Here is a 24241-nt window from a genome sequence, read left to right as displayed (position 1 = left end):
TGTAGTTTCAATCTACGTGCCTTCATGTAAGGTATGCAATATTTCCTGAGGTTAAAATTATCATACGACTTTCATCAAATTTATTCAAATTCATCTTTTTGGATCATTCATGAAAATTCTAGTCAAACCTAAAATTTGTAACTTCCCAGTGCATAAGAAGAAAAACAGCTTTGCAAGATCTATGTTCTTATGTCAAATTTGGAGGTTATGTTCCCAATCGATTTTGAATAGTCAAAAATTCTAATGATAAAGGTAAACAGGAGAATCAAACAATTCGTCAGCTTCTAGAGTCTAGTTCATTGATTTCATTCCTCATCTATACTATGATATAAAAAAATGTCTTCTGAAAAAGTGCAAAGTAATGAAGAAATAGTAGAAGAAATAACTAAGAATTTGGAAGAAAAACTTGAAGAAAAGTGTAGGCTTAGTGAATATGAAACGGAGAGACATGAAAGTGGTGAAAACAAAGGTAATATAATCCAATCTAACAAAAAAATCGAATAACGCTGATATTTGTGAATTTTAGAAGAAACTTCTACCTCCGACGAAGAAACAAGTTCAGACGATGAAGAGGAAAAGCCTGGGGAGCTGAATGATAACATTGATGAAGAACAATTGAAGGAATCAGAAAAACAGTTGAATGAAGAAGAAATAGAAGAAAGAAAACTCAAGTCCACAGAGTTGAAGAGACAAGGCAATGAAGAATATAAAAATGAAAAATATTTAGAATCAATAGTTACCTATACAGAAGCCCTCAAAATATGCCCAACCAAATACAATTCTGAAAGATCAATATTATATGGTAATAGGGCAGCATCAAAAATTAATGTGGGTAGAAAAAAGAGCGCTATTGAGGATTGTACCAAATCTATAGAACTTAATGACCGGTATTTGAGGGCTTATCTCAGAAGAGCCAAACTTTATGAAGAAGAGGATAAACTTGATGAAAGTCTGGAAGATTTCAAGAAGGTTGTGGAGATTGATCCTGGATGTAAAGATGCTCTCAATGCTCTCCAGAGGCTTCCACCAAAGATACAAGAAAGAAATGAAAAGTTGAAGGAAGAAATGTTAGGGAAATTGAAGGATTTAGGAAACATGATTCTGAAACCATTTGGTTTGTCAACTAATAATTTCAAATTGGAACAAAATCCTGAAACAGGCAGTTATTCTGTCAGCATGAATAAAAGCTGATGAATAGATGTTTCTGTTATGTGAAAATTGAGTTTTTTATTCTTCAATTCTCTCTTTTGTACAAGCACTTACGTTTCAATTTTATTAAGAATAAATGGGAACATTCAACAGTTATTGTTTTTTATTATTCTTTTATCATCTCATTGATCTACACCTGTCATAAATAAAATATTTGATTAGTTTTTGGGTCCCCTGATGAAGATTTATATATTTATTACACATATTTTCTATGTGCACTCCTATTTCTAAGAGTTATCCCATTGTAGAATGTTATTATTCTTGAGTTTGGTGTCCAAAATGTTCTGAAATGATTGAATTTACTTCAATGATGAAAAAATTAGGGTCAAATCAAATCATATCCATGAACACTATCTAAAAAAAAGGGACTTCTAGGTTTAGGATCCTAAAATTATCTTTAAATTTTTTATCGATATTCATAAAAAATATTTCGAATCAATTAAATTGAAACTCGCAATTAGTTGCGAAGTAGATAAAATAACACGTGTTATCGTGTCAGTACACCTAAAAAAAATGATAAAAACGCTTCTCCCAAATTCCCATTAAAAGTTTCATGGAAAATTTTAAGAAACTGTTTATTATTCATGGTTCCATTGGTAAGTAACATTGTCAGTGATTTGTACTCGTAAAATGTACCTACAGTCTACTCTTTCTTTGAAAAAATATGGTGTGGGAATCACAAGAAGTCTTGATAACAGGTTCTATATCTCCATTTGCTACTATAACTTCATATTTTGGTTTAAATCTATTTACATCAATATTTCTTTCATAAGGTTCGTAACAGCTATATCAATAGAAACTTCGATTAGTACTTTGTATAGAAATTGGATACAATCAGTGCAATAGTTTTTTTGGAGAGCTCAAAACCGGGTGCTTAAAAAATTCTTCATGACAAGACAACTGATGAAATAAAATGGACATCATAGAAAAAATACGGTGTATTTTACAATGCAAGAAACTTAAAATTAAATATAACTTAGTCAAATACTTATCACAATACAATAATTAATTTAAAGGGCGAGTCATACTGAAGCCTATCGGGTCTCCAAATTCAGTCTATCAAAGATGTTTATGAACTTGGGCGTTGTTCGATTTTATTTTTTATTGCTTGAGCTTAACCCTACGATTTTAAGCGTTGACCACGTGCAAAAATCCGGCCTCAACCGAACTCGTCCTTTTGTACAGATACTATGTAAATCAATACACGTTAAGAAAATTATAAAACAATTTGTGAAATAATCTCTATTCATTTTGTTTCAGTCCTAGTCTTCAACTTCATACGGGCTTGCAGAAACTCGCTGTTGAGTACTTTGTCATCTTCATTCTGAAACAGAAAAAATCACCCTTCAAAATCTCCACCAATCTATAAACACTCATCTATTGGTATCAACAGAAACTGATCCATAATTGAGGGGTTCAAAGCTGAAGTGAACCAAGTCCATTCAGCCTAATTTTGAGATGAATGGCTTAGAAGTTGTTTATCACCAATCAATTCAAAAGTGACTTCTTTATTCATTATTATTCTTATGCAAGCATATGCTTAAATTCTAACTCTTTAAAATCTAAAGAAGTCACTATTGAATTAATGGGTGATAAGCCATTCATCTCAAATCAAAACTAGGCTGAATGGAGTTGGTTCACTTCAGCTCTGAACCCCTCAATTATGAGTAAATATTGAATCAAGGAAAAGATTCCTGTGGTCTTGAATCAGCAGAATACTCACTTGGGAGTCGTTGTTCTTTTCTTCTAGTTTCTTCGCTCTTTCGGCGATCACTTTTTCTAATTCTGGTTTCTGAGTTTGTATATTGTTTTCTAATTCTTTCTTGGCAAGAATTTCTTTTTGTTTCTCTAGCGCCCTCTGGAGTTCCGATTTTTGGTTCAGTACGTTCTTGCCACTGAAATGAAAAAAATTCGAATCAATTTAAATAAGCGTGAAGGGTAAGATGACAAACGTTCACATAAGTATAACTGAATCATTCAATCTATCCACATCATAATACAACAGACACTCAAAACCTTCGCTACAAGAAACATCCCTTATTCAATCTCAAATTCTCGCGCCGTTATCAAAAATACCCTGAATAATTCACCAGGTCATCATCGCAGCTTCCGAGCTGCCCGCTCCTGGCGATTTAAGCCATGAGCCTAATCTCCTCAGTATTCAATTCATGTGTCTCAAGTGCATCAGAAGTAACTTCTTCCGTGTAGTCCGGCCTGGGAAACAATGGCCTAGCTGCAGCGATATTTTCGCCGTTTTGGCCTCAAGGCAAAAGCTGCCGAGGCCAACAATAGAGATGAAAGGGATCGCAGAAGAACGATGCAAGTGGGACTCTTCATATTTTAACCCTCTCTCCATCTAATTGGACCCCGGCTTAATTACGAGGCCAAAGTAGTCCAGAAACTTTTCCTCCTACGTGACATTGTGAATACACATTCTCGGAGGGTCTAATGATTATCGGAACACTGGAGGATGCTTTAAGGAATGTTACACCCTCTTCGAACGTGGAAAAAGGAAGAAAATCAGGTTAAGTGAACTTTTGCGACAGGAAACGTGTTTCGGATTTCACCACAAGAACATACAGGACGAGAGACTTCAGGACTTGACTCCTCGATGGAAATTAGCAGGGGTATTTCATATAATTTCTTTTCGAAATCACCCACCCTTCGAAGATACAACCCTTACAAGGTATTGACGAGTTGACAGTATTCATATTTTCTAAGGATGCTGGAAAACACTACATTCAATTGGCCTTAGAAATTTCACACATGTCACCCTATATATTACGAAAATGTGCGGTTTTCGATCAGACATATAAGAAAATGTTCAAGTACCGATTTCTTACTCCTGAATCTGTGAAATTAAAAAAATCGTGTACCTACGTTGGCTGAAAGCACGGACAAAATGTGGAGAGAAAAAAGTGTTTCTTTCGGCCTAAACAATCTACTGTTGAAGTTTACGTACAAAAAAAGACTCCCTTCTGTATAATAGTTCAGATATATCAGGGATTAAAAACCAGAAATTTCCTTTTATTGCCTGGACTGAATAATCCGTGTAAACGCTGGAAATAAAGCTCTTTTTATCTCCAGTTTGTTCATTATTCATCAACCAAACGAACCGCACCTTGCTTGCATTGAGACATCGTAAACAGTATACATATATACGATATCCGATATTGCACAGAGAGGTGTGTTTCTACCCACCTGTAGAACACTGCTCATATTACTTTTTCTTAATGAGCGAGTTAACTCACGTAAGGTTTCAGAGAGCGATAGTTAATTTGATTTCAGTCCAGAAAAATCTCGAGATACCACATTTGAATCGCATTATATGTAAGTTATATCGCGGACACTTGCGTCCTAGATCTGAGAGTTGGTTCATTTATCAAGTATTCATGATGTGAACAAAGCACAATACATTTTCCAATAAGTTCGGACGTTTTCAGAGGAAGAAAACTGGGTAGAGTTACTTTAAAATCCCATAATTATATGATGCTATTTATTCTGTGTACAAATTGTACAATTACCAGATGTCCAAACTTAAGTTTTACATCTGAGGACTTCATAACCTTCCTGACGATACTGTGGCCTTATTTTCTCAAAGACTCATGCATAGTGCTGATCTCTGCTATCGATCAATGACAATAGGAACCTTTTCCACTGATCTGTATCAGTAGCCAGCATACAATACCGTAAAATCGTCGGTCTAACCATGCATTAGGACCGTGGAATGGTGGAATTATTGATTAATTACCGATCATTACAGTCCATCGAGTTCTGAAGTCGCCTATTGTCCCCGATCCATATTTTATTTCGACATTATGTAGATTTCGAGTGTGCAGTCGTTGTCTAAGTTAAATGGGTATTCGGGACAGCCCTATATAAGGCGTTCGCAGTGAACGGGCGCAGTTTTAATGCGATCGTGCATATTTCTGCCCCGTCGAGATTGGAAAATGAGTTTCGAGAGAGTTAGAACTTTAAAATCCAATCTGGCCAGATTTATTAGGGTGCCGAGGCAGGTGCGCGACATAGACAACTAGAATTGGACGGTCGTGTCATAATTAACTGGTCGATGGACTCTAATTAGGTGTATGAACAGAGGAAATTAACATGGTCGTTTGAAAAGGAATTGGAAAATTCGTAACGTTTGAAGATGGTCCCACCAGGAGTTGATACGAAATATCATATGTTTGGAATATTTACCAAGAGATAGCAGTGATTCTGTTGCCGTTTCAAATTTTCAGAGGTTCAGTTTTGGACAGATCATGTTTCTCCATTTGAGGAAACTTATATTTGAAGAAATCTTCTTCCCAGGAGCATTTCTTGAGGAGGGTTTTTCAAGTGAGGAAACTTCTTGTGGAAGGAAGACACAGGACGTAGCGAAAAACCCATAGAGTACGAATATTTGTAATAACTGAAGAGGAAAGACTTTGAAAGCTTGTAGCACCAGTATAATACTGCTTGCCAAGCTAAAAAAAATTTTTGCCATTGTACAGTCACTGCTGATGAAGAATGTAGTACGCATACATTCGAGCAACATCGTGTATGGCGCTCAGATGATTCTAAATTCGTTTTACAAATCAGTCTATGAACAAGAACTGTCAAAAAATTTCATCGGGGACGTCGTAATTCTTCTTCTTGTTCGATAATATAGAACAGAAACTGGGATATTCTACTTTTTTCGTAATTTTAAGAGGCGGAGTACTCTCCGCAGAGTAATTGTGCTTACATTTTTTGATTGAAAGCTAGCTCCCTATGCAGGTTTTGTCTCTCTGGGTTCTCTTTGACGGGGTTCGCTGGTTTCCTCGGTAATATTAGGCCATCTTCGTTGAGATGAGGTGTGGATGAATGGTTGTGATCGCCGATCCTCTTCTCCGTTTCTGGTATCATTGTTTCGTCCGAATCTGAAATTAGAATGGAAAAACATGAGTAACATCCAGCGATTCATTCGAGTAAGTTATCAAAGAACGTATAAAACTCTGAGCATTCATCACGAGAATGAAAACTAAATTGACAGTAGATAAATGAATGAGTTAACCATAGAGTGTTTTCTATTTCTACAAAAACTTTGTGGTTGGGTTGGGGTGGTTGTGGAAATGAAGATTTTTCCCAATACATATTGTCGATTCCAGTTGAGATTGAGTTGAATATCAGTAGAACTTCAGATACTTGGTTTTTAATAGCTTTTCGAAAGTTCTTGCAAAATTTGAACTTCATCTCGAGAATAGTTCAACTGAAGCAATATTTATTACATTATCGAAGAATAAATCCTAAATTTCCGTTCATTTCAAACCTGCGTCTATCCCTGCCCAGAACTCATGCCAAATCAACAAACCATCTTCACGGTCAGCGGTTCTTTTCGGATACCGAATCAATGTTCATTCGATTAATTGTCGAATCACGGAAACGGGGTCACAATACTCGGGTAGGTTTCCATTTCCGCTAAAAGGGAGCCCTCTTTGGCGTGGGGCCACACGCTTTCCCATTTCAACTGCAACATGCGACATTGGCAGATGATCAGATAATACTGTTGCATGTCAGCAGAGGCGGACATTGTAAATATGTAGATAATAAATATCCGATTACTCAACGATACGGGCTTCAGCGATCTGTTCATCGTCGAACGATGCTGGGATATACAGGACGATGTAGCAAAACAGCCTTTCTGGAATGTTTCCAGAAAACTCCGAGATGAGTCAAACATCTTTTCGAAAGTATTCACCCAAAAATGTATTTTAGGCCCGGTACTTTCACGTGCGAATTCGATAGATAAGTCTTATTCATAGAATAAGTAAAAATGCTGTCTTTTCAGTTTCAGATAGTGTTATTCATTCATAGACATAGAGTCTATATGTCTATGTATTCATCGAATAAATCTGTCATTGAAACTTAATAATCAGAGTTTATTTGTCATAGATCGAATGTCGGTATGTCATTATTGGTTGAATTTTTTAGATTCGTGATATATGGTTATTCTTTGTGTGATTTTCACGAAATATTTAGGTACTTTCTAGTTGGAATTATGACAATTTCTACATTGCGGTGTCTTATTTTACATTACCGTGTGTTCATAGAATTGTTATTGGTCAAATGATTTCATCTGAAAGCACCGAAATAAGGTATCCTTCAGATAAGAAATTTATTGACAGATACTTATTGACAGTGAATGAAATTCATTCGAAGGTGAAAGTACCGGGCCTAAATGAAATTTCGAGAGTGAACCCTTAAGTAATAATGGTTATTGACATTTTAAGTCTTGCAATCGTGGATCGTATCGTCATTCCCAATAAATTCGAGTCTGATTTCGATAAGAATTGAACGAACTCAAAACTAAAGTGGAAGTGTAAAAGTTACTCCTTGCATGCTGAAAATCAGGTCAGTTTGAAGTTCCAAAAATAATTTTTGTCTTCGAATTATAGGTTTTGTAGATATCATTTTTTCACCGAACTATAGTACCTACTCAGATGTTATCATCACTGTAGATTCATATACCCAAATCGGATATTCGATCAATAATGTCACTGTTAATGAGTTCTTAATCTTAATAAATATACTACACAGTAACCTTATTTATCGAAAATGTGCATTCGAATAACGGAAATCTGAGCGTCGTCTTACACATTCTAACCGAAGACACGATTCGGTTATACAAACAAGTGCTCCTAAATGCCAAGCACATAAAACGAAGGCGGAGACTAAAAGTATAATACAGGGTGAGTCTTTGATTCGTAAAAAAATTTCAACAGTAAATTCTTGAGGTCAGAAGAAACACTTTTTTCATTTAATATTTTTTCCGAATCGGCTCGGTTTGAAAGATACAGACCATTGAAAAATAAAAAAAAAAAAAAGTTATTTTGAGATCAATTTTACCAACGGTTTCATCGAATGAAATGAAATTCGGAATATAGTTTTTCATTTATTTGATGAATCTTATTCGAACACAAGATATCACCCACTCTTGAAACTAAGTTGGACGCTATCTAATGAACATTTGAAGGTTTTGTAAGAGAAAAGTAATCCTCATACTATCTCGTATAATGCGCCGTTTTCGAGTAAATTAATGTTAAATAGTATCTGTGAAATTTGAAAAATTGGGTGCTTTGGCTGAATACAACTCTGTTTAAAATATCCACAGATGTGTAGTGTCACAGATTTAGCTAGTTATTCTGCAGGTTATTTTGTTTTTCCAAGGGTGGCACAGACCAATGGTTATTCGTAATTATGTTTCTCAATTTTTTCGCTCAAAACAAGACACTACACTGCTAATCGGGAATCTTACTTGGTATACAATGAATTTCGATCAAGTTGAAAGTTTTCAAGTTATGCTGATGTTTCTAGTGAAACGTTACAAAATATAACTTCAACAAGAAAGAAAATTGGACCATACTCTATGGGAATTTTTTTGTTACAAAATAACTGAAGGACCACTCTTTGAAATTTGGCCAGAGATAACTTGCACACCCTGTTCATCACTTTAAATTATCACGATCCTTTATAATTCGGAACATCCAATGACTTTAGCCTCATATTTTTAATATGTATTAGCTGAATATCTTGTGAACTTGAGGAGATATTAGGCAAAAACTGAGAAACTGTTCGAGAATTGTTGTTCACATCAATTTTCGTCATGAAATTCCTTCTCTTCTTCAAGTGTAGAGTGTAAGACACTGAATAAAGGGCCAAAATTAATTCCCACGTTCCGATCTCTCTACACCCCTTGCCTATCAATTACCTCTGCCGTCGAAATTCTCGAAGAAGTGCACGATGTCACTGACCACGGCCAAACGTTTGCTTGGATCCATGCCGCCCCGCACTCAATCGCGATGTGCACCTAGCGAAAAGCATCACCGGGCACGTCGCTAGGTACGTGATCACCTACTGGTCGGACTCCGGAGTCCGTACGAAAAGATCGCGGCTCGCGTCGTCGTCCCTAGCTCCAGAAAGGCGCGTAGTTGTGGGTGGTTGCGATCTGAGATAGGCGTCCGACTTAGCTGGAAATGAACGAGAATTCGAACGCCACTTGTTGCTCTTCGTTGGGGTTCGCTGACTGTGCGTTCAGACTACGGAAACGATCGGTAGGTTCCCTCAATTTTACAGGGTGGCCCACGACAGCAAAAAAGCTGTCATGATCACCTGATACGTAGCACATACGAGGATGTATTGATAGCTAGTTACCCTAGACCAGTTCCATGCATAAAAAAACTATTGCGTTATCATACCAACGAACATTAACTCACCAGAAGTGTCTCAGTGTGAAGTTTGAGGTCAAAAGAGTAAACCAGAGTTACGCAATAAATTGAAAGAAAGAAGATGTCCACCGAAATCGTGAAAATCGAAAAATTGTAGTATCCAGCCATCATCAAGTACCTGTATTTAAAAGGGTTAAGAGGTAAGCAGATTCACGAAGATATGCTTAATCAGTGGCGGCTTGTGATCTAGTTCACTGGGGGGCTACTTTTAGAATAATAATAAAAATATGGAATTTCAAAACCAGTTTTCCGCAAAATTTTATGCAATTTATAATTCTTTTTGAAACATACCTGTTCTTATCTACTTGCTCGTTGTGCTTAATAATATTATGCCGGTATTCTAATTGAGCAGCGATATTAGTCGTAACCAGAAAAGCTAATTCTGTCGAACAATTTACATGCTTGGCAGATAGCTCATGCTTCTTAATTTTTTCATTAAGGTGCTTCAAATCTCTAAATCCTGCCCTTGCCCATACGTTATCAATTGTTATACACTTGTCTTGAGAAGTTTTTGGAGTTTTATCTGCCTGGGTTAAATTTAAATCGGGAGTCGGTCTACCCAGCAGTTGAATACGGATTTTTTCCGCCAGCGAAAGCCTCGCGAAATCAGTTTTTAAAATATTTTGAACACTATTGTCCGCCGTGATTTGAAAACGTAAACAAATACGAACGCACGCTAAGATGTCTATACGCTAGCCGGCAGCGGCTAGAATGAAGCGGATAGGGGCGACTTTTATCGTAGCCCTTTTACTCCTTAAAACGACCGACACGAAGAGTTGCGGCTGGAGCCGAATGACTGTCCGAATGCAAGAATTCGGGGCTACACGATTCATCGCCCATGCAGGGACGAACTGCTAGATTATGATTGAAATAAACAAAACTGCAGGAATCGCATGAAAGTTTTACATTAATAAATTATATAAATAACCGTGGAAAGTAATATTTTCATTGAAAATCGTATGGGAAGGTAAATAGCATAAAATGATTGATTTCTTGTATTGGGGGCTGTAGCCCTATAGCCCTCACAGACCAGCCGCCACTGTGCTTAATACCCTTGGTGATCAAGGTCCTTCGTATGCGACCGTGAAAAATTGGACCTCAAGCTTCAAAAGAGGTAAATTTTCCATTGAAGATGATGACCGATCAAAAAGGCCAGTTTCTGTGTCAGTCCCCGAAAATATCGATGCAGTTCATGACATGATTTTATCAGACCGTCGAATTGGGCGAAAACGGATATCTGAAGCACTGAATATTTCATACGAACGCGTTCATCATATAGTTCACATCAATTTGGACATGAGAAAAATTGCTGCAAAATAGATCCCCAAATGTTTGAACCTTGACGAAAAGCGTGCAAGGGTAGAAGCATCGCGTTCGATCTGTGGTCGATTTGAAAACGATGTAGACTTCTTAAACCGAATTGGTACTATGGATGAGACTTGGATACATTTCTACGATCCAGAAACAAAGCAACAATCGATGGAATGGCGACACTCTGGTTCTCCAAGACCTAAGAAGTTTCGTGTTCAAAAATCTGCTGGAAAAGTTCTTGCTTCAGTTTTTTGGGATTGCCATGGAGAAATCATGATTGATTTTTTTTTATAAGGGTAGAACAATAACCGGAGATGACAATTCGACATTACTGACCACTTTACGGGAAAAATTAAAGGGAGTAGACGCGGAAAGCTATCCAAAGGTGTTTTGTTTTTGAAGGACAACGCCCCTGCACACAAATCTCATGTTGCTATGCAAAAAATTCGTGATTTAGGGTTTGAATTACTAGAACACCCCTCTTATTCACCAGATTTGGCTCCACTCGACTATCATCTCTTTCCTCAACAGAAAAAAAGTTTAAAAGGTCGTAAATTTTCTCCCAACGAGGAGGTAATAAAAGCTGTGAAGGTCTGGTTTGCAGAGCAAGAAGAAACATTTTTTTGAAAGGTCTAGAGACGTTGCAGGTTCGCTGTAATAAATGTATCCAATTAAGAGGAGAATATGTTGAGTAATAAAATATTTTGACATTGAAATTATGTTTGGTTCCATAGTAGGCTAAGAATTTTTCGATATATCCTCGTACAAATCATTTGTCTTGTCTGCACCAAATTCAGTGAGATTGTTTCGTTTTAGCGCGATTTTTCCTAGACCTAGATAAGATACTTTCTAGTTGTTGATTCTGTTTTTTTAGAAACTGTTTGGAGCATTGCAACAATGGTACCTCTTTTTGAGAATCACTTCAAGGTTCCAGAGAATGAGGTTTTCAGCTCATTATGAAAACTTAAAATGGCTATATCTTTCAAACCGAGACGATTCGAAAAAAATGATATGGGAAAAAAGTGTTTCTTTTGACCTCAAGAATCTACTGTTAAAATATTTGTACGAGTCAAAGACTCACGCAGTATTTACGTTATAAATCGTTAGCAGTCTTGTCAAGCGGCTCATTTTTAAACACTTCGACCGGAACCTTTCCACCAGTCCGATTCGCCCCATTTCTTCCGAGACGTCACCTAGGCGACATTCACCGTTTACAGGACGCCCCTAATCATCTGATAGACGCGGAGGGCTACTTTTGACCATCCCAAAAAAGGGGGCCGTGTCGTGACCCTCCTAGGCGTGGAACTCTTTCTTTCTCCCCGTTGAAATGGCAGCGCAGAAGCCTTTGACCTATGATAAAGCCGATTATGTACATCGCGATCGCAGTCCTTGAACCGATATCGCTAATGGGTTCACGTATTTTATTAGATTAATGGGTTGCTATTATTCAAGATTAAGTTCAGGGAGTTATGGCGTGTTGGTTATGTAGGTGTAAGGGTTAGTCGAAGAAATCAGCGAGGAAGGGCATTTTAAGGGTTTCGCTTAATTGTGAAGAGTCTTGGTAGGCATTTCATACACCTGTAGGATCACCAGCTCATATCGCAACTTCGTTGTGGCAAAGGAAAGTTTGTGCTTCAACAGTAGGTTAAATTCGAGACGCGTATCTCCCAGAAAAATCATCAAAGGTGTGGTGATTTTTGACAGAAGGTAGAACTCATCCAAATGAATCTTTCAACCAAAAATTGTCTATATAAAATATCCAAGATGGCTGAGATTAACCCCTAGAAATTCGACAAAATTTCATTGAATTTCAAGTACGGGACTGTGGAAGGTGACTCCAGCATCGCAAAAACGAAACAAGTTCATCGGATTAGATGCATCATAGGTCACTTTTCAGAGAATCATAATTGTTGTATCGTACAATTTAGGGTGAAAAAAAATGTAGAAAATCGAGGCAGTTTCTTGAAAGTGTTTATGTTAGTTATGTTGAAAATGTGCTATGGTTTTTCCCCATTTCATCCTATTTTTACGACGATTTTTGGAATGCTCGAACAAGAAGATTGAGATGCCCATTGTGACAAAATTCGTGAATAATTTAGACGAATTTTATTGGTGAGATTATTCTATTTTTTACACTTGTGTCCTAAGTCTCTTCTGTCAGTTGGTATCGAAATGAGCCATTTCATGCAATCGTGTAAGTTACTAAAAAATAATGAGAACAATTCGGCAATCCTAAGTTTCCATTTTCATTACCACGTAAATATCGAACGAGCCAATATCCTAAACGAAACCACATGGTCGAATCAGGAGATAAGTTTTTCCCACTGCTTTGCGATAATACAGCTAACAAACGGTCTAGGATCGTATTAGGACCTATTTTAGTAAACATTCTCAATTTTTTTTTCAACTTTGTCATCTTGAAAGTTTTGTATAGGTGATTTTTGGTGAAACGCTTCATTTTGACCAGTTCTACCTTCTGTTAAAAAAGCCTCACCTTCAAAAACACCCTGTATATTCTAAAAGGGCAACTCTTCTAGATCATCGACCTTGGTGCAACCGTTCGGTCTTGACCAATTTTCAATAATAGTCGATCTTCAATTCACAATCTCTTTTCTCTAGAAGATAGGATTAGAAGGGAAGTTTAGCTTTCTGATCCTGTTTGTGTGCCACAATAGACCACAGTGGTCTCGGAGGGAAGTGGTATGTAAGACCAAGATATGTTAAAAAACATATTGTACTTAATATTCGTTGGTTTCTTCGAAACTTCTATCTACTACTGAACTCAACTTAAGGAAATGAAACCTATGCTACATTTTCTATTGTCGCAATTGCCATTTGGAGCAATTATAGAAAATACCTTACTCTGACTCGATTTTGATTGTTTCTTCCCGGAGAACATTTCACCCTGTATCTAGCCACATTCTACAGCGACGGGATGCATATCTGAAATGACGGAAGCCGCTCAGCTCCACAAACACGTGTGCCCTTTTGTTTTACACGTGTCTACCCTTTCCCACCAGTAACGAGATATTTCGATCTAGATGCACTCGCATATCCGTTTACTGCGCGTTAACACTTTTTTCTCAGCTCGGCCGTTTTTCGAGAAGAAGCGTGAGGGCGTCGTAAAGCGTCGAAACGCAGCTGCCTAACGTATAATTTTCAATTACGTGACGCCGAGTATGGTAAACAGAATGCGTTCTTGTAAACGGAGTAATGATTGGGTGCGAGATGATGCGGGCATCTGTATGTTATTCATGTGTTGATCCATTATGTTCTCGGGAAGACGGAAATATTTAAAAATTATTACGTTAAGTCGATTCAGGTCTAATCAAATATGCGAAGAAAGACAATTCCAAGAGTTTCACGGAATTTATTTCACTTGGAAATGACTTTTGCCCGACTGTCTAACTAAATTATCCTCTTTCCTTTACTTAGTACTATATATTTACGGTTCCACCCTGTAGATAGGTAACGAATATTTCGAAATTTTTGGAATCTCAATGTATTTGCCGTTTCATCAGAGTCGCAAATGCGAATATTCGAAAAGTGAATATTACCACAAGTGTTATAATAATCCCAATCGTAGAAAGGACCCAAAAAATAACTACTGATTGGACAATACCCACATCAAAAGAGATGCTCAGTCAATTTTACTAAAAAAAAACGAATCCTGCATGGCGCTTCTCTCACGAAAACCCAAAAACTACATCCCGTACTGAAAACATCGAAGTTTGCTCATGCATGACAATAAGAATTTCAGAGAAAAGGAGCACAAACGTTGCAGAAAAACTCTAATCTCTAACTCACCTGATTCCTTATTGATTAACTTCGATTTCAGTTCTTCGATTGCGCAGTGAGTGATGGAAGACTTCGTTGTCAAATCCTGAAACAAAATCCTTCATCAGTTTCGAAAAAGAGCTGGAATTTATGTTTAAACATCGAAGAAACGAAATTCTGTAGAAAATATACCTCATATGTTGTCTTTCAATAACTGCAATGCAAGATTTGAATAATAGATTGTGTAGTAGGAAAGGGTTTCGATATACTAAGTGACAGAAACCAGAACTTCGAGTATTAATTATCATTTTGAAGCCCATCGAGTCCATTTGTTACCTTGGAAGCCTAAATCTCCTGATCTTTGACTCATACAACACATCTGGGATATTATGAGAAGATTTTCTAGTCTAGGAGGGTCCTCAACCTCCATCGACAATCTTATTAGGAGTATTTCTGAGTTCTTAAGACATCGTGGACATTATTAATTTTTCCCCTTTTGCTCATAGTTATATTCTTCTCAAATTTAGATCGATTACTGACCTATCCCTCAGACACATGTATGTATGTAATAAATTACTTTGTACTGAGTGTTCTGTCCTTTACCTATATTTATTGTGGGCAAAATTCGTTGTCTACCGAGGGGATCTCGAGAACTATAAGAGCTAGAAGAAAACGGATGAAACATTTTCTAGCTCTTTTTCAGAGAAACAAAGAATGGTAAAAACCGTAGCCTCCTACGATTCTTCGTTTTTGAGTTATCAGCAAAAAATGAGATTTTGACGATTTCGACAAGTTCTCATAACTCTTTTGTCCTTAAAGTTACAGATCTGAAACTTGAACCTTTTTAGGCACTTTTATACGTTGAATCTACTGACAAAAGATTGTTTCAATTCAAAAATGACAGATTCAATGAAAGTTTGTATTCAAAAAAACGCCTAATGATTCGAAATGAAAAAATATTTTGAACTCGTCAGTGTATTCTACGTAAAAAGTGCCTGTAAAAGGTTCAACTCTCAGATCTGTAACTTTAAAGACAAAAAAGTCATGAGAACTTTTCGAAATCGTCAAAATCTCAGTTTTTGCTAATAACAAAAAAACGAAGGAGACCATTCTTTGTTTCTCTGAAAACGAAGTAGAAAATGTGTCATCCGTTTTCTTTTAGCTCTCATAGTCCTGGAGATCTTCCCAGTAGACAACGAATTTTGCCCACCCTGTACATCTGGTAAGTGGTTTCGACGGTTTTGTTGACACCTGCGTAAATTTCGAAGAAGATTTAATGAAAATAAGCGTTCACTGACTGCCAAGGCTATCCAAATGTTTCCCAAGCATTCAGGATGTTATGGTGGCTTTATGCAGCCTTCCTAAGGACTAAGGAAGCAACCTATCTCTGACCAAAGAGCGAACCTCTTGGTTTCAGCTCTCAGAAAGGCTGCATAAACGCACCATTACTGAAATTTTCAGCATAAAACCGGAGACCCTCTCTTCTTACGCGCATTACGCCGATTTACGATGCCTCTCCTCGAAATTACCGATAATTTCGTCGGTGATTGCAGACTTTGAGCTGCCTGAGCGTATCGAATTCGGAAAACGTGATGTTATGATCGGATTCCCTAGTTCTGTTCTAATTCCGTTCGCATATCAAATTTCCACAGTGCACTTTGCCACGATGATTCAACTGTCAGTTCAACGATCCCTTCAAGTGCCATGTTTACTAACAAACAGCCCGATGTTTTAACGATAGACCAGTGCTCCCGATGACGGATAATTAACATTTCTAATGAAAACTACGGAATGCGGGCGTTGGAAACGATATTGGGGAACGATCACGATCGACAAGCTTAACGAGGGTCTGAGTAGATTCTTCATTTCGTGTTGAAGTTACAGTTACTTCTTTGTGCAAGGGAAAATTGTCGTCTTTCATCGATGCAGGCTCATACATGTCATATAGGGAACATCTTCAGAGGATAGAAGGTTTTCCCAAGGGTCTATTCCATTTTCACCTGGAACCTCGCCAAATCTGGTGAATAAGGGGGTTGTTCTAATAATTCAAACGAATTTTTGCATGGCAACATGAGATTTGTGTGCAGGTGTGTTGTCCTGTAAAAACAAAACACCTTTAGATAGCTTTCCGTGTCTTTTCTCTTTGATTTTTTCCCGTAGAGTGATCAGTAATGCCGAACAGTAATCTCCGTTTCTTGTTCTACCCTTATCCAAAAAAATCAATCATAATTACTGCATGGCAGTCCCAAAAAACTGAAGCAGGAACTTTTCCAGCAGATTTATGGACACGAAACTTCTTAGGTCTTGGAGAACCAGAGTGTCGCCATTCCATCGATTGTTGCTTTGTTTCTAGATCGTAGAAATGTAGGGGAGAGTTCCTTTGAATCGGACGGCCCATGAACCGGACGCTACAGTTTTTTACTACACTCGATAGTAATTTAGCATCCTTTACGTAAATCCCATTTTCGCAACATCGATCTATATCTCTTGGAAAATGGCCGACCCTGTGGCTCGCGCCTTGTTGCAAAAATGGGATTTACGTAAAGGATGCTAAATTACTATCGAGTGTAGTAGAAAACTGTAGCGTCCGGTTCATGGGCCGTCCGATTCAAAGGAACTCTCCCCTACCCAAGTCTCATCCATAGTAACAATTCGGTTTCAGAAGTCTACATCGTTTTCAAATCGAGCACAGATCGAACGCGATGCTTCTTCCCTTGCACGCTTTTGGTCAACATTCAAACATTTGGGGATCCTTTTGCAGAAATTTTTCTCATGACCAAATTGACGTGAACTATATGATGAACGCGTTCGTATGAAATATTCAGTGCTTCAGATATCCATTTAAGCCCAATTCGACGGTCTGATAAAATCATGTTCATGAACTGCATCGATATTTTCGGGGACTGACACAGAAACAGGCCTTCCCGATCATCATCTTCAATGAAAAATTTACCTCTTTTGAAGCTTGCAGTCCAATTTTTCACGGTCGCATACGAAGGACATTGATCCCTAAGGGTAATGAGCATCTTCGTAAATCTGCTTACCTCTTAACTCTTTTGAATATACATTGTAGGTATTGTAGGTACTTGATGATGGCTCGATACTCCAATTTTTCTATTTTCACAATTTCGGTGGACATCTTCTTTCTTTTAATTTATTGCGTAACTCTGGTTTACTTTTTTGACCTCAAACTTCACACTGACACTTCTAATGAGTTATTGTTCGTTGCTATGCTAACGCAATATTTTTTTTAGGCATGTAACTGGTCTAGGCTAACTAGATATCAATATATTCTCGTATATACGAAATAATATTTTTCTTTCAAAATACCGATGCAGATTATGTCGATTTATTGTCAATTACTCCTGAACCACTTATAAATGAACTTATAATAGTCAAATTTACATGAAAAAGCTGCCGAACACAAATCTTATCAGAAATGAACGTGTAGATTTACAGATTATAAATCTACAAGGTCGAGCCAAAAAATGATATCTCGTATGTAGGTATGACGTAACGTCAATTCTTCTTCTGACGAAATCGTAGGCGAACAATGACTTTCCATTGAGAAACCTCACGCGTATGTACTCCAAATATTTGGAAATGTCACAGAATATGTTTGAGTAAGAATTTCTTCATTTAGATTTGGATATACCTAGATGCAGGTTTCGTCAGCGGTTTCTAATTAATTTTATTTGTTCACCTAGTACATATGCCAATCTAGGCATGTGAATGTTTGAGAACGGATTCATAATTGTGAGTACAGACGTACGTTTCTTAATTGACTGTTCTAATTCGATTATGAAAGGTACATTTTTATAGAATTGAAGGAAATGGAAATGAGGAATGCGCCAGAAACTCAACGTTTTACACGTGAGGCTCAAACACAAGTTCTCTACTTTAAGAATAATTATATTATTGATTCAGTTTTAGAGAACTATTCAGCGCAATAGAATTTGACCGTCGTTTATTTATTGAAGTGTAACTCTCGTGAAATATTCGCTAAGATAAATCGAAGGACCATCAGGAAAATAATCTACAGGATGTATTCCGGAACGTGTTATCTCTAAATGAGGATGTAGGGGAGAATGACAATCGGCAAAATGATTGCGATTATAAAACCAGGCGTTAAAAAACGAATAATTTGTGTCGGATTGAACATTGAGATTGTAATGGTGTCAAAAACGAATATGGATTCGTTTGATACAGGAAACGAACAGCGTGAACATTATCCAAATAACAATATGAATATTGTGGTGATTCCTTATCAAAAAAATAGTCGAATTCTTCCTCGTCGAACACCTTTTCTTGAAACGTCGACCGCCATCAATTTCGTTTCGCCAAAAACATCTGGTGGGCCAAGTTAGCCAATTCGACAATTCCTAATGCCCAGATTTCACTTTCACGAATGGTCGAGCCGGTCCATAGCTTATTAATTCAAGTCGTCGTCGGTTAGCTGCCGATTGACCAGCTGGTCTGTTTCCAAACACCGGAAACGTTATCGGCATTGTTATCCTGCATTTCGTTGTATAATTTTTCGTTTACGAGCTAGATTACGTGACCACGATCTGTCAATTCGCTCCGTCAGACGTCAAAATCGCCTCCGATCTGACATGAGCCCATGATTTCGTTGAAATCATCAAGACCTTGAAAATTCACGAATATGTCGACTATTTCCGACAGAAAATGTTCTATTTTTCAACGGTTGACAGGTATAAAAAAAGTTCTTCTGAGCGATTATCCAACACTAAGAAATTTGACATAATCGTTCAAACAACTCACACACAGAACTCAAACACTCTTCTAATACAAAATTATTACCATAATTTTTCATCGTCGATATGGCAGTAGTTTTTGATATTCAAAGCATCGTTTGAAGTCCATCTGGCAATATTCAATTGTTGCTACACAAATAGAAGTGACTATTTGCATTGAATTCTAGTTCGGCGATGGAATGCAACAATGTTAATCTTGACGGACCTTATAGGAACCAAATGTAGCAAGATCTGAATCGATGATGAAGAAAACAAAAATGCTCAGATCAACTGGAAGACCATTCTAAAGACAGCGAGTCTATGTTTTGGGGCATTTCAACAAGCTGAATAGCAGAAAAATCGATTAGATTACGAAAAACTCTACTCATTCTTACACGTACAAATCTGAACCAAATTCTAACGGATATTTGAATCACAAGGCCAAATATTCGCAAATAAAACTTTTTCCTTCTTGTTCCATTTCATTTTTTGGAACATTCCTAAATATAGAAGAACCTGATTCGAGATCTTATTCCTTATATCATGGAGGAGTTTGTTTGTTTCCTAGACACGACAGCTCATGACTAATTCGTTAGTCATAATAAAAATATCCAATGCGGCAAACAAACGGTCTGTACGTGGCCATGTAGATGACGTTAAAAGTGCTGATAAGTGAATGATTGAGATCAATTTGGTACAGACGAAAACTGATGAGGACCTCCATGCTTGAACAAAAATTATGATTGTGATATGCGGGCAAGAACTATAAGGAATCTACATGAATTTTATTGGTTTTCCACCTAATTTGAAGGTTGTTGACCACTTGAAGATGAAGCAACTCTTCTATTAGTAATAAATCTGAGAATTTCATTTATTTCGGCACAACAATCTTGAGGGAGTTTGAACCCAACTTTTTGGGAATATTTCGAAGGTCACCTTTCGAGTCGATTATCTTCAAGGAAAATTATCGTAGATCTAAACGTTATACATATTCTGAAAGAGCAACCCTTCTAGTAATAAACCTGCGAATATCATCCATCTCGGCGCAACCGTTCGGTCTTGACGAATTCTCAAGGGAAATTTGCAATTTTTGAAAAATGCCATTTCCAAGATGAAAATCTAAACGACGGCAGATAGGCTTTCGAAATTGTTCGCAATAGATTCAGCGTGTTCGAAAACCTATATTTTCATGCCAAACTTTTGAATATCTGACACTGTTTAGGAGAAAATAATTTTTTTTGTTTTTCCACTTTTCATTTTCGAGTTGACTTCGAAGAGCTCTCTGGACTACAATTCTCTAATAAATCATCAACTGTTTGGTTTTCTAGAATCTTCAAAACATATTCTATGCACTCCATATCCTAAGACAGTAATAGAACATCCAGATTTTCAGACAGAGTAGCAAATAGGTCATTTTAGGGGTCTAACCCCTTGCTCATTTTTGACCCAAAAAATCGAGATTTTCGAAATCGAGTTTTTGTGCTTGGGTGGAAGCCTTGGCAATGCTGATTATAAAACTGGAAATCTCAATTGGATCAGACAAATATAACAGGAGATATCGCAGATTGAAATTTGCAATTTTTTGAAAAATGCCATTTCCAAGATGAAAATCTAAACGAAGGCAGATAGGCTTTCGAAATTGCTCGCAATAGATTCAGCATGTTCGAAAACCTATATTATCATGCCAAACTTTCGAATATTTGACAATGTTTAGTAGAAAATAATTTTTTTTGTTTTTCCACTTTTCATTTTCGAGTTGAATTCGAAGAGCTCTCTGGAGTGCAATTTTCTATTGAATCATCAACTGTTTGGTTTTCTAGAATCTTCAAAACAAATTCTTTGCACTCCATATCTTAAGACAGTAAAACAACATCCTGATTTTCGGACAGAGTAGCAAATATGTCATTTTAGGGGGGTCTAACCCCTTGCTCATTTTTGACCCAAAAAATTGAAATTTTCGAAATCGAGTTTTTGTGCTAGGATGAAAGCCTCATCAACGCTGATTACGAAACCGGAAATCCCAATTGGATCAGACGAATATCACAGGAGATATCGCAGATTGAAATTTGCAATTTTTGAAAAATGCCATTTCCAAGATGAAAATCTAAACGAAGGCAGATAGGCTTTCGAAATTGCTCGCAATAGATTAAGCGTGTTCGAATACCTATATTTGCTTACCAAACTTTCGGACATCTAACACTGTTTACCAGAAAATCAAATTTTTAGAAGGTCCTGACAGTTAGCAGGTAGCGATAAACATTTAAAACTCATTCAATGCATAAAAGGGTTTCGTAATGGGTTTTCTGGGTTCATCAACCATTAAAAATCATCGTTTCACTGAGCTTAAACGACATCAAAGAGTATTCTGAATCGTTTACGAGATTTACATTACAATCCACCTGTTTCACCAACAGAATTATCAAAACAAAAACAACTAGATTTCTAGTTTCCGACAAACAAATAAATATTGCCTCTCAGATACCATCTTTAGGGGTCTTTATCTCAGCAGGTGCTGCCAAAAAAGTAACATGAAAGACCCACTTTTTTTCAACAAGGGATAACCCCATAAATGTTTCCGCAAATATTCATCCACACTTTGTAAATGTAAACACAACTTCAGTAAGATAAACCCAAAGTTAACAGGCAAAAACTGCAATTTGAGAGGTAATAAATTGACCTACTCAAGAAACTCCAAATGTCGTACCCAAAGATTATAGAGAAGAGTACTCTATAATCTTTGGTCGTACCATTTGTAACTTTGTGTTTCTCCCTGAGATAATTTTGACAACCCTTCTAGCTTGTGGATGATTCACCGAAGAAGATGCTAAGAAATGTCCAAAACCCAACAGCCAAATGAAAATTTCGAAACCCTGAGGCTAGCTCTAGCATATTATCGAAGAAAACACTTACTTTTTCGTCGTGTTCTCCGACATCAAACAAACCGTCCATGAAGGAAAAATCGCGCGAAATCCTCGGCGGCAACTTCAAAGGCGTCCGCTGTCGAACAACACGTGCCGCTTACGGAAAACTAAAAACTACCTTGTACTTCCCGAACACCAAACCGGACGGAATAACTGGAGACGAGAAATCGTCGGGAACCAAACAGTCAACTACGAATCCTGAACGTTTATCATCAAACGCAACAGGAGACAATGGATGCGAGCTCGATTCAAAAACGCCTTTTTTCGGGATTGACAAAAGATCCGAGAGAGCGCTATGGACAAGCGACGTCAGCGAACGGTAATGTGGATCTGTAATTCTGTAGCAACGTGCGATATCAAAATAATTTCGTCATGAATGAAAGGAGCAACGGAGGAGGTTGCCGTACGCGACAAAAAATCCAGGAATTGCGGATGATCGGCCGAGATGAGAGAAATGGGAAATTTTCTCTGGCTAGCGGATATAATAATCGACGGTTTCTGACGGAGAAAAAATTTTGGTTTCGCTCTGTGAATACGAAGAATTTTTCCCAGTTTTTGTTGAAGTCATCTGGACATAAACTGCTCCACAAAAGTTAGGGATATCGTATTCAATCGTTTTTAAAAGTATGTAATCTTCGAGAAAATCGCTGTAAAATCATTTAAAACCCAATAACAACTTGTATCGATCCAATAAAAATCAGTATGAGACATTTCGTCAATCTGGTCGTCTTTTTCTGAAGTTTGGTTCTTTGCATATGCTTCATGAAAGTTCTTATTTTAAAATGAAGTCAGTTTATCAACGGCTTCGATTTGAAACGAGTTTTCTCAAAATGCCAAGACGTAAATTAACAAACGCTGAGGCTAATAGGGCTATCGGAATGCTACAGGATGGCCTAACTCAGGTTGGAGCGGAAAGGCTCCAAGTCAGCCAAAGTGTGATATCTCGACTTTGGAATAGGTTCAGGGAGACAGGTTCCGTGTTGGAAAGACCAAGGCTTGGTGGGCGACGAAAAACAACACCTGCTTAGGATCGTTTCATCACCGTTTCGGCGAGAAGAAACCCTACATCTACGTGTAGAATGCTACGGAATACTCTTCAAAATGTAGATGGGCTCCAAGTTTCCATCGAAACCAGCAGACGACGTTTGAGAGAGGTGAATCTAGGTTCTAGACGTCCATTAAGAGGAGTTCCATTAACACGTGACCATAAGCGTCAAAGACTGGAATGGACAAGGCAACATATCAATTGGAACGATCAATGGCGTAGTGTCCTTTTCACTGATGAATCCAGATATGGACGATTTTCAGATTCTCGAAGAATAAGGGTATGGACAATCCCACGCATACCCCGTAATCGTCGCTATGTCCAAGAAGTCCATCCATTCCGAGGGGGTAGTGTTAAGGTAAGCGCACATACAACGGCATCGGACGGACGGCATGGAAGGAACGGCACGGCAGCGGCGGAATTTTTATGAAGGTATCGCACATATAACATCGGAATCGCCGGACTCCGGAGGAATAGATTAGTTGCGGTGAGGAACCAGCGTTCGTTCTGGAGGAAGAAGAGTTTCAAAAGCGAAGGAATCGTAGACGAATGTGGATACATGACATATGTAAAAAAGGAAGGATTTTGGAGAATATGTTCATTTATTTCCGGACTTGATGAAGGACGAAAAAAAAATGGTTGCTATAATTTCTGTCACTTAAATTGTACAGGGTGGGCAAATTTCGATGTTTTTGCACTACAGCTTTTAAACCAGAGGAGATAGACAAAATCTGATACCCCATTCTCGTTCTCTTTTTCTGAGAAACTTACAATAGTTACTAGTGATTTTTAGCCACTTTCTTTTGTTTTTGAGTTATAAGCAAAAATTGGAAAAATGGCGATATCGAAATAAATTTATATCTCCGCTAATACTGATGATAGAGCTCTGAAATTAAAACATTATACAGGCACTTTTTTACGTAGAATCCATTGGCGTGCTCGCCTTTTTAGCAGGATTTTTAATTACGAAGCTATGAT

The 24241-nt window shown here is 37.5% G+C and overlaps 2 protein-coding genes across 7 annotated transcripts in view; one reads left to right on the top strand and one right to left on the bottom strand.

Annotated features, from left to right (window-relative positions):
• The first annotated feature begins 223 nt into the window (after positions 1 to 223).
• LOC123313891 (tetratricopeptide repeat protein 1) lies at positions 224 to 1305 on the top strand. The gene is made up of 2 exons (XM_044898989.1): positions 224 to 469; positions 527 to 1305. The coding sequence occupies exons 1-2, from the start codon at positions 337 to 339 to the stop codon at positions 1189 to 1191; spliced, it is 798 nt and encodes a 265-aa protein (XP_044754924.1). The 5' UTR covers positions 224 to 336; the 3' UTR covers positions 1192 to 1305.
• An 827-nt stretch (positions 1306 to 2132) lies between these two features.
• Positions 2133 to 24241, bottom strand: part of LOC123313892 (protein FAM107B) — a 42121-nt gene continuing 20012 nt past the window's right edge. For 4 of the 6 annotated variants that reach the window (XM_044898990.1, XM_044898991.1, XM_044898995.1 and 1 more), the window contains exons 2-5: positions 14574 to 14649; positions 5936 to 6110; positions 2933 to 3104; positions 2133 to 2533 (exon numbers count right to left, since the gene is read on the bottom strand). In XM_044898990.1, the coding sequence (XP_044754925.1) occupies positions 2456 to 2533; positions 2933 to 3104; positions 5936 to 6110; positions 14574 to 14649 (501 nt within the window). In that variant the 3' untranslated portion in view covers positions 2133 to 2455. Of the gene's footprint in view, positions 2534 to 2932; positions 3105 to 5935; positions 6111 to 8938; positions 9062 to 14573; positions 14650 to 22207; positions 22534 to 24241 lie in introns of those variants that run through there. The other 2 variants (XM_044898992.1, XM_044898994.1) reach the window with 2 other exon arrangements.

The sequence above is a fragment of the Coccinella septempunctata genome, chromosome 5 (assembly GCF_907165205.1).
Source record: "Coccinella septempunctata chromosome 5, icCocSept1.1, whole genome shotgun sequence".
Classification (NCBI taxonomy): domain Eukaryota; kingdom Metazoa; phylum Arthropoda; class Insecta; order Coleoptera; family Coccinellidae; genus Coccinella; species Coccinella septempunctata.
The sequence above is the reverse complement of the archived record's forward strand: the minus strand, read 5'-3'. Positions and strand labels throughout refer to the sequence as shown.

Coding starts and splice junctions, on each gene's coding strand:
- LOC123313891 (XM_044898989.1), top strand. CDS start 337: ATGTCTTCTGAAAAAGTGCAAAGTAATGAAGAAATAGTAGAAGAAATA. Junction 470..526: donor TGAAAGTGGTGAAAACAAAG/GTAATATAATCC, acceptor TGTGAATTTTAG/AAGAAACTTCTACCTCCGAC.